Below are 22934 nucleotides of genomic sequence, written 5' to 3'. Positions count from 1 at the left end.
CCCTGGCCAGGGTTCTAGCCGCTGGTACGAGGCGCCGCCACCCGAGGACGCCGTCAACTCGAGCGACGACAACGACGACGGCGACTACACGGCCTTCTACCACCATTTCGGCATGTAGAAGGCCGTTATTAGTTTTAGTTTATGTTTCCATCTGACCGAATTCAAATATATGTACGAATTAGGCCTATATATGTACGAACTCGCCTATATATGTTAAATATCTTTAAATTTCGCTTATGTTTGAACGAATTTCGTCTTGTTTTGTCTGAATTCGCTGTTTTTTAATTAAAATTTTTCATCCATCCTTGACTCGCCGCTGGGAAAATGAGTCTCCTCAGATAAAAAAATATACATCCATCCGGCGCTAAATAGCGCCGGATTTGGACCTGGGAGCCCCAGGGCTGGAGATGGTCTAAGGGCATCTCCAACGGCACGACGCATTTCGAACACCCAAAATGTCCGTGGGCGTCCATTTGCGTCGCCTGGCAGACGACGCATTTTCGGCGCATGCCAGATTTCAAAAAAGAGGAACTAGCGTCAACTTTGCACGAAATTACAGCCGCAAATTGAGGTCTGCAATATGTTCATCACACCTTGCACAAGGTACGGCGCAAAGTGGAGCAAAAGGGGCACAACAAGGCCTGAACAACAATAAAAAAAAGTCCAAAAGGAGGCCAAGGTGTTGGGTGCATGGCGATGGCGATCAGGTGTCTCATGCACGGATTTCGGCGCGCCTCTTCATGAACCATGCCCTGTGTCGTCGTCGACGCTGCTCAAGTCGGCAAGCATGATCCTTGTGTCTTCTGCACGGGTCTTGGCCTCGGCGTCCATCCTCCTCGCCTCGGCGTCACGCAATTTGGCCTCGGCGTCTGCCTTTTTGGCCTCGATGTCCATCCTTTGGACCTCAATGACCTCCTTCGCGAGGTTGTGGTAGATGGCAGCTGCGGCCTCCTTTCCAGACGCCTCTTCTCGTCCCTAGCAGCCAAGGCGGCAAGATTCCCGGCCATTATCTTCTCCATGCTCTGGGTGAACGCAATGGCCTGCGCCTCCCGGGCTAGATCGGCCTTGGTAGCCTTATGCCCTCGGGGGCGAGGTGGAAGGGCTGGACGGCCTTGATCGTCGTCTTCGCCGTCGAGGTTGATCGCTGTCCCATTCCTCACAGCTTCGTTGTAGGACACAAAGCTTGTCATCCACTTGTTGGCGTCCTTGAGCACGTCCCAGCAATGGACAATATGGAAGCCCTTCTTATGCGTCGCCCTGAACTTCTCCAAGGCGCGGGATACCTGCAATCATAGCCGCCAATGATGTACATAAAATGATGCAAATAGTGTAGAATGATGATGGTTGTATTGTTTTTACCACTGAAATGACACCAGCGCCGCTTACGGGGTTGTTCTTAGCATGTCCGACCGCCGAGCAGAACCTGCTTGTCTCTTGTTTGATGTAGTTCCATCTTTTTCGGAGGGACTCTTCCGTTCGAGGGCTTGTGATATGGTAGGGCGGGTGCATCTTGGTCTCGTTGTACTGCTGCAAGACCTTGGCCCAATAGACCTTGCCCTTTTGCTGCGCGCCATTAATACAGTCATGGCTCGTTGCCAGCCACGCTTCACACAAACACGTGTCCTCGTCGTCCACGAAGCCTTGTGTCCTTCGGCTCTCCCCCTTCTTCTTGGTAGCAATGTTCGTGGGGATAGGCTGTATTGGCGCATCGTAGAAGTCGTCTACGGACACGAGTGATGGATGCGTCTACTGAGTGGCGAACAACCGTGCGGTTTCGATGTCCTCTGCATCTTGCGTCGGTGCCCAGTCATCAAGCGGGCCTGTCCCAGCCCGATCATCGCCAACGAAGCCGCCATCGAAGATCAAGGCATGGATGTCTGTCTCATGGCGGTCCTTCCAATACGCCTACGAATGACCGGACGTCAGACGCATGATACACGGCAGTTGCACACATTGAGAGAGCTCACGTACCGGGTCGTCCATCATCAAGGCAGGCGGCGCCATTTCGTAGAACAGGATGCGGGGCTATGGCATGCTCTCATCCGGCACCTGGCGCGTCTTGTGTGTCGCGCCCGGGCAGGAGTCACCGCTTCTAGGCGTCCGGTTGAGGTCGGGAATCGCCGCCCCGTTGAACTTCTCCGGTGCCCCGGTCAACTGCACCGGCGGCACGCCGGAGGCGAACCGCGATGCCGGGTGGACCTACAAGGGAGCGGGAGTTCCAGGACGCAGCTGGGAACTTACCGAGCTCACCGACGAGGCCGGAGGAGCGACGCCGGCGACCCCCTCTCTCTTGACGAGCATGTAGCCCTCCGTTAAGGTCGGATGTAGGGCTACTTGCGCGACGCCGGTTTTGATCTGCATCTGCCAGGCCTGCTGGTTGGCGGCCGCGGTAGTCTTGATTTTCTCCTCCTTGGAGAGCACCTTCGGCTTTGCCTCCCGGCCGCCGCCGGTGGCGGCCCGCTTTGATTCCACCGGAGCTGCACCCTCCATTGTGGCTATGGTCGTGGCTACGGGGGAGTGTGGGGCGGCGGGTGCGAGGGTTTGCTCCGCATCCATGGCGGTGGCTGCGGCGGCGAGGACGTCCATCGCTTCTGGACTGCTCGCGCCGGTCTATTTTGATATTTCACGCGGGGAATGGCCACTGGCGGAAATAATATCGGCCTCCCTGCCACTAATGCGCGGATCCTACTTCTTTTTCGGCGGACACTCGACGTGACCGCGGAACGTCCACGAAGACGTAAACCTAGCGCATCGGCCCGGTCACTTTGGGAGCAGAGTTCCGATCACGGCGGACTCGCGCCGCTCGAGATGCCCTAAGTGTTGGCATAGTCTATCGCGAAGCCCTAACACAGACTTCCATTTCCTAATTCCATTCCGAAACTAAAATACAGTATAAACAAAAAGCTGGAAAAGCAACAAGAGTCCACTAGCTCTACTCCAGTCCGGTCCCTCTCCCCCGCCCCAGCCGCCGCACGCAGCCCAAACCAGAGCCACCGACCGGCGGCGCGGGGGAAGGGGAGAGAGTGATGGATGCGCGGCGGTGGCAGTCCCCGGCGGCGGCCGCCGCGGCAGCCGAGGCGGCGGAGGAGGACGCGGGCGGCGGCGGAGGTGGGCCCTCGAGGCGGCCGCCGCGCCGCGGGGTGCACCGCGCGTCGCCCTACGGGCCCGGCCCGCGGCGGTGGCTCCCGAAGGCTCCGGTGGCTTCTAGGATCTTCCCCGCCGTGTCCCTCGACCGCGCCGCCGCCGGTATCCCCCCCTCTCCCACCCCCGTTGGTTTTGTTCGGTGATTGGCGCTAGCCTAGGGTTCTAAGCACCTGCCGATCCGATCCAGTTGAACCGATGTTTAGGTCTAACGAGTTCATTTTAATTAGAGTTATTTGATTTGATGCTGTTCGGAATCGTATGTTTTTTGCTCTTTGGAACGGGCATTATTTCTGGTCCGGACTCCGGAGTCTACATGGGTTCACACACTTATGAGCAGGAATCATTGCTGTAGTCACACACAAGGTTGCGCACTTGCAGCAGTGACCAACCAGTATTGTAGATTTGTAGTAGATTTTCTGCAGTAAGTAAAGTAGTTTCCACAAGTTGCTGTTCACTATTGGATATTAGATCAGCCTGCATTTTGTGTAATCAGTGAAGCGGTTTCTTGTTTGATCTGGGGCTCTGGGCACTGAAGCCATCGATGATGTGATCCTGAAATTAAGGTTCTCTGATATGTTTGTTGGATAATACTAGAATCCTTTATATCTTCCTGCTAAATATATGCCCAACTTTTGATGTGGATCCCTTGTTGCTTCTTTTAATGTCCGCAGACAATAATCGGGTGGATCAGCGTGAGTCGATGGACGTAACACATGAAGCCACCAGTTTCACATATGGAGTAAGCAGAGTACATTTTGATGAATGCATAATTTGCATACTAATGATTTGCATAACTTATGGATGTGCTACATATAGAGCCTCTTACATTGTCTCAAACGCAATGCTGGCTCAGTTATAATAAAGAGTAGTTCATGTTAAGTAATGTACAAGGTGTTCTATCCAGTTAGTGGCAAATGAGCTAATGCAATATACATGGCGTAATTGTGTTCTGTTCAGTTTGTAGTAGAGGAATTTAATGTTCAGATAAGTTTTCTATATCATTGGAAGAGTCTGTTTACATTTCCATCATCAGGTTAAAGTTCTAGTTAATTAATCCTTTCAAGCGCGTATACTGCTGGAACTGAAAGATGATAACCATATTTAATTTTAAGCTGAAGTATTGTTTGAGAGATACAAAGTCAACCTTTTACCTTTTGATTGGTCATGGGTATTACATTTGATTTCCAATCAAGATGTATCTGTTAGTGACTTACTGTTACCTACTATCTACCTTAAACTGCAGAGTAACTCAACGGAACCAAACACCGATGCTATAACCAATGTGGCTCCGGCGCTTGTAAATAAAGTCAATCTACTGCCTGGTGGCGACCACATACATCAAAATGGTGGCAGTGTGCTCAGTGAAATCGAGAAGATCATCAAACAGAATCAATTTTCGAGGCAGGTTTTTGGTGCATGTGTGTGTTAGTTTTAGACCTTTCTGCAGAAAAAATTCAAATAGAGTTTGCTGGATCCTTGAGTACATCTTCAATGTAGGCAACCTAAAACATATATACTTTTTGATCCAGAGGTAAGTATCCTCTTATAATTGTAAGATGGGAAACAATAGAATAAGCACACATCATTTAAAGACCATCTTTCTCCTACTCTCTTGAGATTTCCACGAGCTTCGTAGCACATACAAGTTGGTTATCTGCTGAGATTTCCACGAGCTTCGTAGCACATACAAGTTGGTTATCTGCTGTTTTTCTTAATTCTTATTGACTGAAAGCACTTTAGTTTTGCTTTTGTTTAATTGAAATTTAAAATTTCAGCTGAAGGAAAACCTTTTTTCCTACAGGGATGAAACAGAACGCCTAATAGAGATCATGCGTATGAGGACTCCTGATCTTTATGATGAAGATCAACGAGCTCTAAAGCATTTTGCAAAAGATAGTGAAGCTACACCATTTTCAAACAAACTGGTGACAGCTGCAAAACCAGATGCTCAAAATTGGGGGATTGATGTCTTTGCACCACCAATTGTAAGATAATCGTAACTCTGCAACTTCTTTTCCTAATTATTTATGTGCAATGTTTGTTCTTAAATATATGCCAAGGTTAAAAATATATCCGAAGAACTCTAAATACCGGATGTTGGCTTATATGAATATCAAGTTTGTATGCATGTGTATAGTGGTTACTTCTACAAGTGTAAGAAAAAACTCCAACTGCAATATATTTAATAGTAGATTGCTACACTGTGCGGGAGCAATTATTTTTTACCTAAGGAATACCAGATTATACCCTCCATTCCTGCTTGACTCTTGTTGATTCGATCTCATGCATTTCACTGGCTTTCTAGGTGCATGATGTTGGTACTTCACCCATTGAACTTGCAAGAGCTTATATGGAAGCACAGACATCAGCAACTGTACATGAGTCCCAAAAGAGGAAATTCAGAGCTTTGAGTCATGGAGTTGAAATTGATAATTCAGCATCAAAACTATTCCCTAAAGTAGCTGTAGACTCTACTGTAGGGTGGCCAGGTTCAGTTGTCAGAGACCATACAAACTATCTTACACCACAAAGTAATAAAAGAAGGACCCTTCCTCCAGCTTCATCTCGCTCACCTTATTCTGGCCCAGTTTTCCGAAAATCTGTCAAGGTATATGTCAGCTTCTGATTTTCATGTGAACTCTGGCTTGTGTCAATTAATATTTCGGGGCTATAACTACATATGTTTACCTGTATGTCATTACAGAGAACAGGAAATCTTGATACGTACAGTAACTCATCTGTCCGGCCACAACTTTCAACACCTTTTTCTGTTGGAAGTAAGGTATTGCTTTATTACCCATTTTTTATCCATTGTCACCATTATATAGCATTCTCTTTTCCTTCATAAGTTCATTGATATTCTGTTTTTGAGGAATAGGCACATCAAGGATAGATTGGTCCATATCCTTAATTTTTGTGTCAATTAATATTTCGGGTCTATAACTATGTATGTTTACCTGTATGTCATTACAGAGAACAGGAAATCTTGATACGTACAGTAACTCATCTGTCCGGCCACAACTTTCAACACCTTTTTCTGTTGGAAGTAAGGTATTGCTTTATTACCCATTTTTTATCCATTGTCAATGTCACCATTATATAACATTCTCTTTTCCTTCATAAGTTTATTGAATTTCAGTTTTTGAGGAATAGGCACATCTAGGATAGATTGGTCCATATCCTTTATTGTGGCATGGGTTGACATTTTCTTTGTCTTCTGTTGTCATTTTAGCCATGTGGGATAGGGAATTGATGACCAACTGTTTCCATTGCTTAACCTAACAAGAAGGCTAGGTTGAAGTTAGGATTGTCTGATCTAGATCAGTCCACTCAAACTAAATTCTTCAAACCGTATGATCCAGATGAGCTGTATTCATTGTTGGGAATACTGTGAGCAAGGTGATCATATCAGATTGGAGCTATTTTGAGAAGTACCACAGCTAAGATGACTGTATCAAACTATTACTCTTATGGAATTGTGTGGCATCATGTTTAATATGGAAGCTGAAACCTGAGTAGTTTTACATTCCTGTAGTTCATGCCGTATATCATCGCAACTTTGAACTGTGATTCACAACTGAAGGTGGGCTACAACATTGTTGCTATCTTTAGAAACTGTAGCTGACAGCTAAAATATCAACGCATTTTTATTATCTTGCAACTCATAATGTGCGTGCATAATTCATATCTGCTTCATCTATTCTGACCCCCTTCCCAAAATGTAGGCAATACTAGAGGATAGAACGACAACAACCGACGATGTTCTTGGAGTGCAACCATCAATCTCCTCGGAAAGAGCATGTGCAGATACTGATTGCACTAATACTCCCTTCTTCCCCAGAGATGGTTATGCTGCTACGAAGAATCCTACATTCAGCTTAGAGAGACCTCATGGTAAAGGCACCATAGATAGTGGCTCAGCTATTGGACGCATACCAGCGGTAGACAATTCCAGGCGTGCTGCTCTATCTGTTCATCCCAAGTCAAGCCAAACAGCTCAGAAAATACTCCAGCATCTCGAGAGGACAATTCCTTCCCCTACAGCAAAGCCATTAGACCTAAGGCGAACTGCAAAGAAAACTACTCCTGTTGTCATCAGCAGCCCGTATAAATTTCCTGATTCCATTACTGGTAATGGTCCTAGACAGAGCAGTGTCAATGAGCGTGGCAGTGCTTACCAGGCAATTTCAGATGTGAAGGTATATTTCTCGTATGTTTTTTCCTAGCGCAATAAACTGCTAAATGCATCTACCAAATTTTCAGTTCAGGGTTTGTATTTATCAGCAGCCAGTGGCTAATGTTTATATAGTCCATTGCTATTAAAAGATGCTGAACACTCAGAGAATTATGGTAGTACAATACAACTGAATAGTGTTCTCTTGGAAAGAGGTATACATATCCCCCATAACTTTCGCAAAAGGGACAGAGAACCCCTCAACTTAATTTTTTTGCACATAACCCCCACAAGTTCATAAAATGAGACAAAGGACCCCCTGACCCAGTTTTGAGCTGTTTTCTAGAGCTATTTTGCACACATGACAGCATGACCCACGCCAAGTCATCGTCGGACCCATGCGTCGGTGTGGTTAAAATATTCCTTGTATCTACTCCCTCTGTTCACAAATATAAGACGTTTTAGACACTTCAAAGTGAACTAGATACACACCATAATGAGTGAATCTACACACTAAAAGTAGACTAGATACATACCAAAATAGATGAATCTACTAAAAGCTAAAACATCCTTCATTAGTTAATGGAGGGAGTAAGTGTTTTCCTCGTCTCTGACCCACTCCATCTCTTCTCCAATCTCTTTCACCACCTCCCTGTCCGACTAACTCCGGCGGCTGCCGCCATGGGAGCAACAAGGTCAGGCCTAGGCTAGGCGCCCCGAGTTCTGTCGTCCTCGAGCGTCACCGGGGTCTTCGTCTCTGATTCCGGCATCATCCAGAACTAGTAGTGGAGGGCAGTGGCGTGATCCCACGTTTGGCTGCAGCACTTCAAGCATCCACGCCTCATCTTCCCTGAAGAATAGGTGCGCACCCACCAAATTGGAGTAGCAGCAGCCGTGCATCAATTCATCAGGGATCGGGCTGATTGGAGTGGTTTTAGTCGTGCATCCAAAAATCTGAGCTTGTCCACGTACAATTCATCAGAGATCAGGCTGATTGGAGGGAAAGCTTCGTTCTTTATGTTCGCACGGCCTGTGCATTCGGCGTCGTGGTGGGACGGACTGGAGTTCCGCGCTCAACTACAGGATAGCGTTTGCTGCTGCTGGCAACATCAGCACAGTCAATCAATCACTACAAGAACTATAGGCTGTGGTGCCAGACGGAAACAGAGACAATTCTGATGCTGCCACCAAATCTGTGAGCGCATCAGCCGTGCACAGCATCTCCGATCTCTCCTCTCGGCGGCCACCATAGCGCTCGGCGGCGGCTAGGCCCTCGTCGGCCGCGAAGCTCGCCCAGGTCCCGTGCTGATGCTTGTGTCCCACAGAAAATGGCAGAGCCCTGTGGATACCACCCTGGCACAATCCCATTGCCACGTGGGAAAAACCACCAATCTAAGCAGCTTCAGAAGGTGCTAGGGGGTCTTGTGTCTTGTTTTGGATAGTTGAGGGGATTATATGCCCGTTTTTTAAGTTGTGGGGCGTCTCTGTTTGTTTTGTGGAAGTTGTGGGATTATGTTTATCTTTCTATTCTCTTGGAACTAAAGAGTGTCTGCTAGTCATTTACAATTGATTATTTTTTAATATTTTATTTGGCAGCATCGTATTATGAACAGTTATTTACTCCGATAGTTCTGTGTTTCTGCTTAGGTTCAGGAACCTCCAAGCAGCTCCAATCGTGAGGTGCCTGCTCCGAAGATCCAGAGCCACGTGACCAACCCTGAAGCCGCTGAAGTGACCAGTTCACAGCATCCTCCAAAAACCAACTTGACAACTGCACCAGCTGCAATGGTCTTGGAGAAAAGCACAAACAATGGTTTCATGTTCTCGTTTCCTGTCACCAAGACTTCGGTTTCACTTCCAGAACCGCCACCTACGCCTACTTTCTTCTCACCGCCAAAAAGGAGCCTGCCAGCTGATGTTGAAGATATCCCCAAGTTTACCTTTGGCTCATCAGGTTGTGCTGATAACCTCATTTTCACTGTCGATCCAGCGAGCGGCTCTGCTGGTGCAGATGAGGTGGCGCCAACCTTCAGTTTTGGGTCTGAAAAGAAGCGTGAGCTGTCTTTCGATGTAGCTGGCAAAGGCGCAGTTTGCATTTGAGACGGGAAGCCTCTGCTATTTGCTGGATTAACAGCACCATTTGTAACGCACGATACTTGACCTATACGAGAAAATACCGGTCTTGTGTACCGGTGTTCTCTAAAATTTTGTATGTTCCTGAGCCCTGTGCCATATGCAGGATCCCTTTCTTTCCCCTGTGGTTATCAACCATTTTTGCGTGGAGTCGTTGGGGCATCAGCCGATAAAGCCATACCTTTTTGGTCCAAGGTAGCCTCCGATGATCTATTCTAATCCGTTGAAAATACCCTTGTTTTCTCTGTGCAACCGTGTCTGATCCTCCGTATTTTGACGTGTCATCCAACTTGAAAACCAAAATAAACAAGGAGGATGATCTGGTTACCAAAGACAGGGGTAGAGCCTGAGTCATGAGAGTGACTGGCTGATGCAGAAAGGCATTTGACTGATTGCATTCGCACACTGGACTGGTGCTACCTTTTGAACGAAGCATGAGGGAATATATTGTGCCTTTGCACATAACGGGCAGTAAATCTTTTTGGTATAACAGCATCGTGTAAAAAGTTAGCTTTGGCGCGTGGGAAGAGCTGGTTTGGGTAGGGAGAGGGGCGTCGCGGTCGTGGCATTTGCGTTCTGACCTGGAGAAAGGGGAACCTTGGCCGTGCCATTATTGTCATGTCACTGGTCTGGCAGGTGTGATTGGAGCGATTATGGGTAGATGATGTTAAGTCCCAACGACTCATGACACTGGTTTGTCTGGTTAGTTCCATGCCCATTTTGGAGATTGCACACAAGTTTCAAGCACCTACCAAAAGTAGATGCCCAAGACTACAAAAAGTAGGTGCCCAAGACTACAAAGTGTGCTCCGGCAGAAATTGCTCTTACACGCGCTTTCAGTTTTCCCTGGGGATCGAGTGGCGATGTCGAGCTAGATTTTCACCCCCAACTCTGCTGAAAGTCTTAAACTCTTGCTCGGATAGCACTATAGCAGGACAGTGAAATCCACTTGCAGTGTCGATTTCAGTTTTAAGATACCATCATGATCTTGTGATGATTCCTATAACTTTTATGTTTTGAGGTGTGATTCCTATACTTTTTCTCTGCAACCACAGAGGACACGAAATCCCTTTCGTTATCACGCGATGATATCCTGTACCTTTCACAATAACAGCCGAGGACGACCCCAAAATCTTGAGGAAAAACTCTCTCTATTTCCCCCCCCCCTCTCCTCTCTCGGTTAGCTACAGGGTTTGAGAGTCTGCCGCTCAAGGCCGGGCCGCCCCAGGGCCTCCTCCGCCGGAATAGCCGGCCGGAGCTGGTCAGGGATAGGCGCCGGAGTAGCTAGGAGTAGTTGTAGGTTCAGATCTAGTAGTCTTCTTTGTTTTACCCCTGTGGAGAATGGCGCTATGCCCTTGGGGGCTTGGCCACGGTGGAGCCCGAGCTGCTCCCGGTGGCTGTTGGTGGTGTGGCTGCTTTCTACGGCGCTCCGGTGGACGGAGCCAGAGGCGGAGGGCGGCGGCGCTTCATCACCCCCTTCAATAAAGCTCGATGGTTTCTCCCACGATCTGGACGGATCTGGCCGAGATCCTCCCTTTCTTCGCCACCATGGAGGTGGAAAGGAGGTTGGGGGTCAAGGTGATGCGTTCTTGGCAGATCGCCGGAGAGACGACCTGGAGCAGAAGATCTACCTCGTGCGCAACACATGGCGACCGAGCTCGTCGCCATGATCTTCGGCCAGCATGGTGGCCCTTCCTCAACCTCCAGATCGGAGGCCCTCCGATTCTTCTGCTGGAGCTCGACGCTTCCAGAGGACCAAGTGGTGCGTCCCCGATCTTCTGGTGGTTGCTAGCGGCGGAATCTTCTCGTCGGCGTGAAGTATTCGAGCATGCAGCTCCTGGAGCTCGGCGGCGACGCCTGGAGCTCGCCGGCGTCTGGTGGCAGAGGCACTGTCCTCGATTGCTTTTTCTCAGATATTTTCAGGGTGCTTTCTGTAAAGTGCGGGGTCCTTATTTCAAATACTAGGTTTGTTAGGACAAGAGACGACATAGGACTTCGCTGCAAAATGTACCTGCCACATGTGTTTCAATGAAATGCTCCTCTGGGGTCGCTGACCCCACCTTGTGTTCAAAAAAAAAAAATCCCTTTCTCAGCTGGGTCCAGATCGACGTAAAAGGGCGGTAGAATAATTTGCTGGGCACCCATGCCATGCTACTGCTGATTCCAACGTGATCTTGTCACATCACATCTGGGCCCTCCGTGTGGCGAAAGCTCCGCGTCACTGGCCCAGCCTACGGTGCCAACACGCAGCGGTCGACGTCACTGGCCGCCGGCCATCCGACTAGGGTTACGCACGCAGCCACGCTGGTCGGCATACAGCCTCCAGTCCAGGAGAGCAAAACGCGTGCTATGGTACCTGCTGAATTTTATGTTCTACTCCCTCACTTCTCCCAATTTTGCGTGAATCAGAAAGGCAAGAATATGCAGTTTTTTTTATCATATGTCTCATGGTATATCTGATATTTCCCGCATATAATTTTCAGTCAATGGGGAAGTCTTCGGTTACAAACCCACTTGTTCAAAAGGAGCTTTTAGTAAGTGTGTGATGACCACAAGCCCACAACTTAAAGCACCACCCCTCACCACGACATGGCATCTGTAGCTAAAAAAGTGCATCCACCAAGCAAATAGAATGCTATATGATGTTAGACCATATAATTCAGTAACCTTTAGCTGATCAACACACGGTGGGAGTTTAACGAACACACAAATGTATTACAACCATGTTGCCACGTCGCGACCCTTTTTTTATGTTTTATAACATCATCACATAAATTAATGAAAAGCCATTACATACACGGGTCCAACTAGATTTGAAAGCCATACCATTGACCCCACTGATGAAGGTGCTTGTTGGATAAACAACTTTCTCACGAACTCTTTGATTTACATGACCTAAAACTGCGGGGTTGATTTTCACAGGATTATGTTTGCAACACAGTTTGTTTGTTCAACCCAAAAATATTTCTTCTAGCTAGCCAATTCGAGTGTCTGGAATTTTTCCATAGAATGTAGTGCAGATGAATCCTTAGAAAGCATTCCCCTTACGATTTAATTCTAGAAATCAAGCTAGAATCCACGTAGGAAAGATCTCAAAGTTTCAACCGGCCAAATTCTTAATAGCTTCTGGCCAGCTAGGGGATAGCAAAATTTTGTATACATCTTGCAATATTTCTATATTTTTGTAGCACCTTGAACATACTTGATCCGTTTAATAATATAAGATGTTATTACAATTAATATTGTGAGGGCAGAAATGTACTACCATGTGTGGGTTTATAAAGTCCCCAATCACTTTTTTGTTAAACTTTGACCATGATTTTGACTAACAAATCATGAGTTATTCGACACAAACATTATATCATAAAAGTTCTTCAGAATAAAAATTCAACAATACACTTTTATGTCATGTAGCTTATATTCTATCACTCCCCCGGATTCATATTAATTAACTCAACTTGGTCTAGACACACATGTATCTAGTCAATAAATGCCCGTCTAGGTACATCTGTATTTAGATAAAGTTGGGTGAATTAATTTGAATTAGAGGGAGTAGTTAAATTTAAGGTTAGAGTTGGGTTCAAAATTTGAAGGGGACTTATAAACCCAAATGTAGGCGGTACCAATCATAACCACATACCCATGCAAAATACTCCTATGAGGGTGAGTGCCTCTTTGATCCATGGCGAACACTAGGCTACTGTAAATTCGGGCAACAACAACGCTTGTACAATGTTTTCTTCTTAGAAATATCGCTGTTGGAGAATTTGAAGTTCAGGTGCTGGCATTTGTGTTGATGCTATAAGGATCGAAACACTGTAGAAAGACTTTTTTTAGCTGTCTGCATCCCTACTGCTATTAGGGTGGCAGGCAGTACAGAGAAATGCAAGACTAGAAATATCTGAGGGTGCGATCTGCAAAACCCGCTAAAAGCCATCCGCCGTCCACCACGCACACAGGGCACCGCCACCGGCCCCGGTTCACCCCTCGCCTCGTCCCTTTCCGTTTCAAAAATCAAACCCCCACCTCGAACCCTCTCCAAAGCCCGAGCTTTTCCCCTCCCTGCCTGCCGTTGCGGTGGCGAATCCGGAGTGGAAGCAGCGAGCGCGGGGCGGTCGCGCGCCGTGATCCTCCTCCTCCGCCGCCGCCGCGTCCCCTTCGTCGGGCCGCCAATCCACCTCTCCCCGCATCCCTCCTCGGCCCCAACCTTTTCCCAATCTCCCTGTCGCTAAGCAAACCCTCAGTTAACTCCCCCAACCAAATCAGAGGATTGGCCTAGAAAGCCCTCGCCACTCTGCGCTGGTCAGCACTCCGCCGCTGCCCGGTGGTGCCAGTAGCAGAGCAGAGCATAGCCGGAGCGGTCGCTGTGCGCTAGTGGCTGGTGGGCCGGAGCGGCGGTAGCTAGGAGGCCAGCGACCAAGATTCCCCCACTTCTTGGATCGATTGGTGCCTGCCTGGTCCATACCCGCGGATTCCTCCTCCGTTCTCGCCAAATCCGTCCTCCCGCTCCCCTGACACGGCGTCGCCGGTGGCCGTGTGGAGAAATCCGCCAAGATTGCTCGGAGCCGCGCGGGGACCAGCCGCGCGTGCCCGGCCTTGGAGCGGCCCGTCTATGGAAGCTGCCGCCCCGGCCCCACGCCCCGGCCTGGAAGCGACAAGGCGCGGCGCTCCTGCCCTTCTGACGCCGCTTCTGCCCCCGGCGCCCGTCGTGCCGGTCTGCCGCTTCGTTCTTGCTCCGGACCGGCGGGTTGCCGCGGGCCTGCTGTGATGGGTCCGCGCCGGTGCGCTCACTGGGTGGCGCTGCTCTTCTGCACCCTCCTCCACGCGTTCCCCTCGCACGGTAATCGCACTGACACTATTTCCCCGATCCAATTCACCTTTCTTGCCCCGATCAACCACGGAAGCTCACTTCTTCCGCAACAACACATAGCCAGCTTAACCGTCGACCAAACTGAAATCTGATTCTTGCTGCCTGCTCCTGCCCAGGCCATCGACCCGCGGACGCGTTCGTCGGCGCGTACGGGGTAAACTACGGCAGAATCGCGAACAACATCCCGACCCCGGACAAGGTGGTGGCGCTCCTTCAAAGCTCCAAGATACGGAACGTCAAGATATACGACGCGGACCACGGCGTGCTGGACGCGTTCCGGGGCACGGGGCTCAACCTCGTCGTCGCCGTCAACAACGGGCTGCTCAAGGACTTCGCGGCGAACGAGAGCGCCGCGCTGGACTGGCTGGACGGCAACGTGAAGCCGTACCTGCCCCAGACGCGCATCGTGGGTATCACGGTGGGGAACGAGGTGCTGGGAGGGGACCCGAGCCTGGCCGAGCCGCTCGTCGGGGCGATCAAGAATGTGTACAACGGTCTCAAGAAACTCCATCTAGAAGACAAAATCGAGCTCTTCTCGCCCCACTCGGAAGCTGTTTTCGCGACCTCGTACCCGCCCTCCGCGTGCGTTTTCAAGGAGGACGTCATGGTGTATATGAAGCCGCTGCTGGACTTCTTCCAGCGGATCGGGTCGCCGTTCTATGTCAATGCGTATCCCTTTCTGGCTTACATCAGTGACCCGGACCACATCGACATTAACTACGCTCTCTTTGAGCCCAACCCTGGGATACTTGATCCGAATACGAGCCTGCACTATGACAACATGTTTGATGCTCAGGTGGATGCGGCTTATGCTGCTCTGCAGGCTGCTGGTTATAGAGACATGGAAGTCCGGGTAGCGGAGACTGGCTGGGCTTCTAGTGGGGATCAAAATGAAGTAGGGGCGTCAGTTGAGAATGCAAGGACTTACAATTTCAACCTCCGGAAGAGGCTCTTTCTGCGGAAGGGAACTCCTCTCAAGCCAAAGACACCCGTCAAAGCGTACATCTTTGCCTTGTTCAATGAGAACTCCAAGCCTGGACCTGCTTCTGAGAAGCACTATGGGCTCTTCAATGCTGATGGAAGGATTTCGTATGATATTGGTTACTCAGGTCTCTTACCTTCGTCTGCATCTTCGTTCTTGTTGCCAATGAAGGTAAGCATTTACTTGTTATCCATTTGCTTGAATGCCCATTAGTCTTCTTTTATTGTTTTTCTCGTTGGATGGCTATTGGGTTTTATTTAAGCCAGGGCTTTGCTTCAGTACCCCTTTTCCTCAACATTTATAAACTCCAAAGCAGATTAGAGGTGGAAATAAAAAGTTCCTAACCAGAAGTATTTCTTGTCGCTCAAAAGGGTTCAGTAGTCAAGTGGACAGAACTTTCCAGTCCAGCCCTCATTAAATCTCTAACAATGCCCCATAACCATCATCGTTATCCAAGTCGATGAATACTGACAAATACGTTGTCCACTATCACAAGACCTGTAGGTGTTGTCGATGAACATGAACATGCCCTTTCACAAGTTGGATTGGTTCCACCATTGTCCAAAAGTGCTTGCACATCGTATTGGTATTTGTCAATAGGTTTCAATACCTTTTTTTTTGTCTAATTCACGATGAAAGTACAAGTTTATCCTTAACTAAATTGTTCTGAAATCTGTGAACTTTTACTTCAAGAGGAGTGTGAAGCAAACCCTGAAATGTGGATGAGTGTCCTGTTATTGAGCAATATTCGAAATTAGGACTCGGTAATTGATCAAATTATAACTAGTTGGTGCCTCAACTGATATGGTGAGCATCTTATCAGATAAGTCTTGTTGAGTGCAACATATGTTATGTTTAGTCCCAAGTTTTGCACCTTTTATCCTTGGCAAGCATTAGAAAGCTGTACGTAAGATCATCTCGATAAGGATGATGGCTATTGGGCTGGTTCTTGTGCCTTCACCTGCGCCCTCAGATAATTGGCATATTTTTTTGGTTTTGACACTTTTTTTGTTTCCATTTTACTCAAATATAAATGGCATAGGCTGAGCAGTCAATACTGAGATCCTCAATAAAGTAGTTAGTGATGAGAAATTAGCTGACGGCTTTGTAAACTATTTAAATGCCAATAGTTTCTCTTTACATTTATATTATATTGAAATCTATTTGTCTAGTTGGGCTATGCATATTTCCTCTCTCTAGTCAATAACTCATAACAATATGGATGACTTTGTCAATTCCTTTCCTGAAACTAACTTATTGTTAGTAGTGCAGTTAGTAATTAATAGAGGTATTCAAGTTCATGATCTAAATTCTCTGCATTTTCCATACAAATAACATATGGTATGTTTTAATCGAACTTCCTAGAAAAGCTTTGGTGGGTTTATTGCCGAATTCAGGCTTCATGTGCTTTACCCTGATAGCAGAGTAATAATTGGCCACATTTTCATTAAAATAATTTTTGTTCTGCGTATTGTGTAATGAAGTAATGACCCCCAACCTAATAGATGATTTCTACTTTATGTAATCAATTTATTCTGATGGATTCAAGTATTACCTATTTCTTGCTTACCTTCAGTTTCTGATGCCAAATCGTTACCATATACCCTAACCTGACCTGTCATTGCGATTTCTGTTTGCAGAAAATGCGTGCTGGGGGGTGGATTGTACACTGTTCAGCTGCAGTTATTCTATCTATCTTCTTCTTTTAGCCTTAGTGACTCAGTTATAGAATAGCACATCTGTTAAGGGCATAGTAAAAATTAGAGGAGTTAGAATGCTTGTACTGGGAAATTTACACTGAAAATTCAAATAATGGTCCCCTGTACACCAGTTTGTGTTCCCTTCACTTCCTTGTGGAAAGAACACTGTTCTGAATTTTCACTGCATATATATTTATTTTAGCTTTAGAAGGAAGATGCTTATTATTTTTCTGATGGCATGGTGGTGCCTTGCTGACAGGATTACCAAATCATTGACGTTTCTTCCCTAGTACGTAGTGTATCCCAGACACATCACATGTTGGCATGTTGCACTGAACTAAGAGGAACGGCAGAAGGAAACAGACCAGTGTGTTCAATTGATTTACTGAATTGGTCGGCGTCCTTTTGAATCCACCTTGTAAGCATATCAGTTGTTGCTGAAGCCATCATATCTTAAACAATCTTTTTTACTCATCATCTCTGTAAACCAAGCATGCCTACTTCTGTAGTGGTCAGTCCTTTATTCTCTAGCTGTCCTTTTTTTTTCTCTTGCAACTTTTTATCTTTTTGTAAACAATATATCATAGGAGAAAAGAGAAGTAGAACTTTTAGGATATGCTAACTCCATTTAATTTTTCCAATCGGTTGGCATTGAGCATTGGATCCCACCGCATTGTCATGTGATGATGATGTGAGGTTTGGTTAGATTATCATTATTTTATTGCGACAAGGCACTGGCCTTTCAACCTTTGGCATGATGGATACGCTTTGGACGTGCAGTGTCGTCGTACTTCTGCCAGTGATTGACAATTCATGATGGCACTCGTATAAGCAAATAAAGAGAAGTATGGTGCTGTGATTAATAATGATATTTACCTTAAACGACTTTGATGCGGTTGTGCTTTGATGCACTTGAGCAAAGGGACAAAGGTACCTCAGCACCTGCATACCAGTATATGGCAATTTCTGGAAGTAGAGAACAAGAGGTGACATGATATCAGTCACAAATTCCTTACGCTACCAAAATCTAGCAATACTCCAGGACTGCGCATGTTTCAAGCGATCGTATCATCTTCACATCTTGAATAGACCATGCCATTGAGCCATGACCATGAGCCTACCATCCTCAGAATAGAGACTTGTTCCTTTTGATTCCTCTCTCTCAGACAGAACCATGTCTACATCTCAGTATTATTATGAAATACCCCCTGATAAGTAAAACATTCAACAACCGCCTTGAAAGAAGAAGCATAATGCATAATCAAATCACTAGTCCTTACATGAATTTTTGGCAAGGAAACAGTGAACACAGAGGATAAAGACATACAGCTATGTCAGTCGACTAGTAAACAACACACAATCTGTAACATTGGAATACATCATAACTTGCTTATAATCAGATGGAGAAAACAAACTTCAGAACACAACATATGTTTTATACAACAGCATCAACATACATATTTACTGCAAATAATATAACTGGAGATCACCGTACTACAACAGCAGCAACATACATGTCTACTTCAAATAATATGATTGGATATCACTGTACTGAACACCTTCAACACAAGACCTAACATTAACACTTGACCACTGATAATGTTACCTTTCCCCTTTTATTTATCTCATACAGGGGTGGTTAATACAATTCCACAAGAAAATAGATCACACAATCGCACCGGAGCCTTCACAACAGAGGGCAGGAGCAGAAGATATTTGCCAGATGGAACAAATCATGCCGAAACAGAGGGCAGGCAGAATTTTTAGGCACTAGAGCCAGTTGCCGTGACAAGAGGTGCTGGGCTCCAATTGCTTAGCGGGCTTGAAGTGGCGAGGCGCCGAGGTACTAGCCTCCGTGTAGTTGGTGGACTTCTCTCCGAGACTCAGGCCATTAGCAAGCATTGCTGCGATGTTACCGCCATGGACTCGGCCCTCGGGAACAGGTACCGGCGCATGACAAGGAGCCTCCACTGGAAGCATGAAATTGCTGTGCCTGCTGGTTTCGGTGTTTGAAGGGTGGTCCGCACGATCAGTGGCACCGTTTGTAATACTGAAAGCACCCAGTGTTTGACCACCATGGATACGGTCATCATCCAGAAGCGGGTTGTGATGAACACACATGCCTTTTTTGCCTCTGGCAAGACGGTCACAAGGAGGGCTGCCAACTTCAAGGCCGGACCCTGGACGGCCCCATGAGCAACGTTTGCCCCCTCCGTGAGCCTTGCAAAGATCGGTGCTTCCCTGCGCGCTCTTGTCACAGCCAGCATGTATGCATCTCTTGCCCCCACCATGGCCGACACAATGATCAGTACGGCCTCTAGCGCTCTTGGTGCATCCTTCAAACACACACCTCTTGCCACCTCCATGCTTAACACATGATTGTGTACCCCCATGCACACTTTTCGTGCAACCTTGGGCTGAACAACGTTTTCCTCCTCCATGGCTTTTGCAGAATGGAGTGCTTCCCTCAGCACCCTTCGCGCAGTCGGGGTGCGTGCATCTTTTGCCACCACCATGGGATTTGCAGAAATCCGTAGCGCCCTGGGCACCCTTGCTGCAGCCAGCATACTGACAGCGAGGTCCACCTCCATGCGCGATGCATAAACCCGAACGCCCCTCCGCACTCTTTGTGCAGTTCTCCTGTTGACACCTTTTTCCACCACCATGTTTAATGCAACGGCCAGATTTCCCTCTAGCTGCTCTTCTGCAGCCTTCATGGATACAGCGTCGACCACCACCATGGCCTATGCAGAACTCAGTACGGCCTTCAGCGCTCTTGGTGCATCCGAAGTGCTCGCATCGCTTCCCTCCTCCATGAGCCTTACAGAAGATGGTCTTGCCCTCAGCTCCTTTCCTGCAACCCTCTTTGTGGCACCTTTTGCCTCCACCATGTGCAATGCAGCGCCCTGATGAACCTCTGCCTCCTGTTCTACATCCTGGATACGAACAAACTTTCGCACTACTGGTGCGATGTTGCGGATTGACAGACCCAGAAGTACAGGATGCTGGACTTTCTTGTACTTGTACTTGGAGTAATGTTGGTAGTGAAGCTGGACCCTGAGTCTGGTTAGAGCTAGCCAAGAAAGCTTGCCTTGGAGAAAACTCAGTCATCATTGCAGTCTTATTAAGGAATGAAAGGACCTGACCGCCAGATGGCCGGCGAAGAGATGTCGATCCTTCATCAACTGTTGGGACTAAGTTCATAATGAATGGCTGCAGAAATGTGTTGTTCTGTTTGGCTGCTGCAGTTAGGTCTGGCCCGGTGATAGCAGATTGACATGGTCCAACAGACAAAGATAACTCAAGATCCAGCCCAGGCTTTGCCGAAGTAGTCCTAACATCACTAGCCTGCTTATCCAGTCTAGAAGTACCTTCATTGCCTAGTGTAAAATTGTTTAAGCCCAGATCAATACAAGAACCATCATTGCTACCCATAGGAGAGGATATGGTGCAGCCATTACGCATACTTTGATTGCTGAAATCTGAGTTTGATGAGTTGCCCAGACCTAGTGACAAGCCATCAAACTTTCTCTTGGCCCCTCTAGGCAGGTTGTATGAATGACCCCGAGATAGTACATCAAGTTGACTAGAACTGTCTGTGGGGTGAATGATAGGGAACTCCTTCACACAGGCATTTGGATTTGAGAAATTTATAGTAAATGCTGATTGCCCAAGCCCAGGGTCCATTGTCTTCAGTGCCAGTGAATATCTTAGGAGCTCAAGCTCAGAAAACTCTAAGGGAAAGTGCGAGCTCGCCTTACTTCCGGATTAGACAGTAGTCATCAGAACTACCAAGTTAGAAAACCTAGAGCATTTACCAGTATATTTCATCTTTGCAACCTCCACTGACAAACCCTGAAGTATCTTCACGATCCATTTTCCAGTGCTCTATGTAGAGATAAAGTTATTTCTTGTCAAAGCAGCAACAATGCTAAACTCAGAGGGAGGAATCAGCCACTGTTCATCTGACCAAGTAAATTATGGTCTGCAGAGAAGGAAAGGACACAGGTTAATCAATGCTCATGAGTTGACATAATGCACAAATTTAACCGACACAAGAAATTTGGGATACATAATACAGCCGAAAGATATTTGGAGTCTTTTAGGGTATGGTTCAGTTATGTAGCACTACCACCTGAAACATAATCTCAACTTTTGATGTAGGATAAGGACAACAGGACAACTTGAATTGCTTGTTTCCAAAATTTAGTCTACTACTCAGGAATCAAATGTATGACCCCTCTTACTGTATAGCAAGCATATTAACAACATAGAGAAATTCCAGTTGTGTCATAAAATAGAAACCAGGAATAAATTTTATCGACTAAAGTGAAATGGTACTATATGAAACAGTTAAATGATACATCAACCATCTAGTCATCGAATAGCGTAATATAAAACACAAAATCAATCTGTTCAGTATGGGAAGTAGTCTATTGCTGGTATGCACTTCATAACATGAACAAGAATATTAGCATCATGTCTTAATCACTGAGAAAAGGCGAGAACCAGCATATATCTGCTAGGGATGGCTTGATGCAACTGCACAGTTGTACTAGGTTGGGATACTTTATGTCTAAGGCACCTGCAAAATGTATAGGACAAGGAGATATTCCACATTCTTCTTACCCCAACAAGCAAACTGGAATTTGGTCTCAACTACTAGTCAAGACTCAAGAGTCAATACTAAAAAAATTCTGTACACTAATCACTTTGGAAGCTCAAACTGAGGACTATTTGAAGATTTACCCAGCGAGAACGGTCAAAGCTATGTTACTTAGATTCATCTCGAAACAGAAAAAAACACTGCAAAGAGAACATGTCTAAATGTTCATGTTCCATACCTATTTGCAAAAGCTTGCTTTTAATCTCTTTACAGAGATGTTCTTATTCCAAGAATAATGAATATCGTTTACACCTATAATTTTCTGTCTTAAGGATGGCATATCACCAGCAAAACATTGCAAACATATTCCCAACACAAAATAGGAATCTAAAACGAGATTTCAGTTGTACGCAAATTTTTGTAGTTTCAATAAAGGCGCTGAGAGAATATTAGCTCACTAAAATAATAAACAAACAACTACTAGACACATCAAACTGCTACAGCCCCTCTCCAGGACAGGTGTGGATCTAGACGGTGCCCATGCCCAAGATTTGTTTTAGAGGTTAGTTTGGTGTGAAGCAATCGCTGGATGACTGAAAAAGCTCGTACCTCAAAACCCAATGTCCAAGATTGCGGACGGCGGTAGCAGCAGGGACGCGAGCCCAGTAGAATTGATTATCGCCCTCCCTGTTCTTGCGCCTGGGCAGAAAAAGCCCCCTTCTTTGGCTGGCTCCCTTCCAACACCGTAAACAGACGCTAAGCTACAGCACGGCGGCGGCGGTGGACAGGAGAGGAAAGGCAGAGGACGGCGGAGAGGAGCCGCTTTATATTATGGTGAGGTGTAGATCAACCGCGGCGGAGAGGATTGGCGTTGTGGACGACGCCGCACAAAATCGTATCAAAACGAGTCCCTTTCCTTTTCAGTTTTGTTTTGTTTCCTGCGAAGCGTGTGATGGGCACCGAGACATATGTGGGGAGTGGCAGAACCTTTGTCATACAGGTCCTTGTAGCTACTTCTAATTATTTTGCACTGCCTCGTTTATATAAAAATTCAATAGTTGAAAACAAAAAAAAACTTGCACCACGATTGCGCATCCATACAAACTGCTAATGGGATATTTGGATTCCAAACTTTAGGAATCCTCTGGATCAAAAAATGACCATAGAAATATCAAAATCTCCAATCTTCTTTCTTACATTTATTTGCGTAGGATTAATATATTTTCCATTTTTTCCTAATGACCTCATGCATTTTTTTTCGTTTCGCAATGCTCCGCTTTACACTAACATTCCAATCAATATCATGTCTTTTGTTCCTATGTTTT

The 22934-nt window shown here is 46.7% G+C and overlaps 3 protein-coding genes across 3 annotated transcripts; 2 read left to right on the top strand and 1 right to left on the bottom strand.

The window, feature by feature from the left end:
- Positions 1 to 3026: 3026 nt before the first annotated feature.
- On the top strand, positions 3027 to 9572 carry LOC124695814 (putative GPI-anchored protein pfl2). The gene is made up of 9 exons (XM_047228630.1): positions 3027 to 3246; positions 3816 to 3892; positions 4388 to 4545; positions 4946 to 5129; positions 5450 to 5752; positions 5849 to 5926; positions 6118 to 6195; positions 6870 to 7343; positions 8966 to 9572. Exons 1-9 carry the CDS (start codon positions 3027 to 3029, stop codon positions 9416 to 9418), a joined length of 2025 nt encoding a protein of 674 aa, XP_047084586.1. The 3' UTR covers positions 9419 to 9572.
- Positions 9573 to 14218: 4646 nt separating this feature from the next.
- LOC124660052 (glucan endo-1,3-beta-glucosidase 14) lies at positions 14219 to 17217 on the top strand. Its single transcript, XM_047197851.1, has 3 exons — positions 14219 to 14291; positions 14438 to 15474; positions 16944 to 17217. The coding sequence occupies exons 1-3, from the start codon at positions 14219 to 14221 to the stop codon at positions 17010 to 17012; spliced, it is 1179 nt and encodes a 392-aa protein (XP_047053807.1). The 3' UTR covers positions 17013 to 17217.
- Positions 17218 to 18396: 1179 nt separating this feature from the next.
- LOC124695804 lies at positions 18397 to 22544 on the bottom strand. The gene is made up of 2 exons (XM_047228620.1): positions 22219 to 22544; positions 18397 to 20988 (listed from the first exon to the last, which is right to left on the bottom strand). Exon 2 carries the CDS (start codon positions 20688 to 20690, stop codon positions 18774 to 18776), a length of 1917 nt encoding a protein of 638 aa, XP_047084576.1. The 5' UTR covers positions 20691 to 20988; positions 22219 to 22544; the 3' UTR covers positions 18397 to 18773.
- Positions 22545 to 22934: the final 390 nt, after the last annotated feature.

The sequence above is a fragment of the Lolium rigidum genome, chromosome 1, assembly GCF_022539505.1.
Source record: "Lolium rigidum isolate FL_2022 chromosome 1, APGP_CSIRO_Lrig_0.1, whole genome shotgun sequence".
Lineage (NCBI taxonomy): Eukaryota > Viridiplantae > Streptophyta > Magnoliopsida > Poales > Poaceae > Lolium > Lolium rigidum.
Note: the sequence above shows the minus strand (reverse complement) of the source record. Positions and strands in the feature narration are given on the sequence as shown.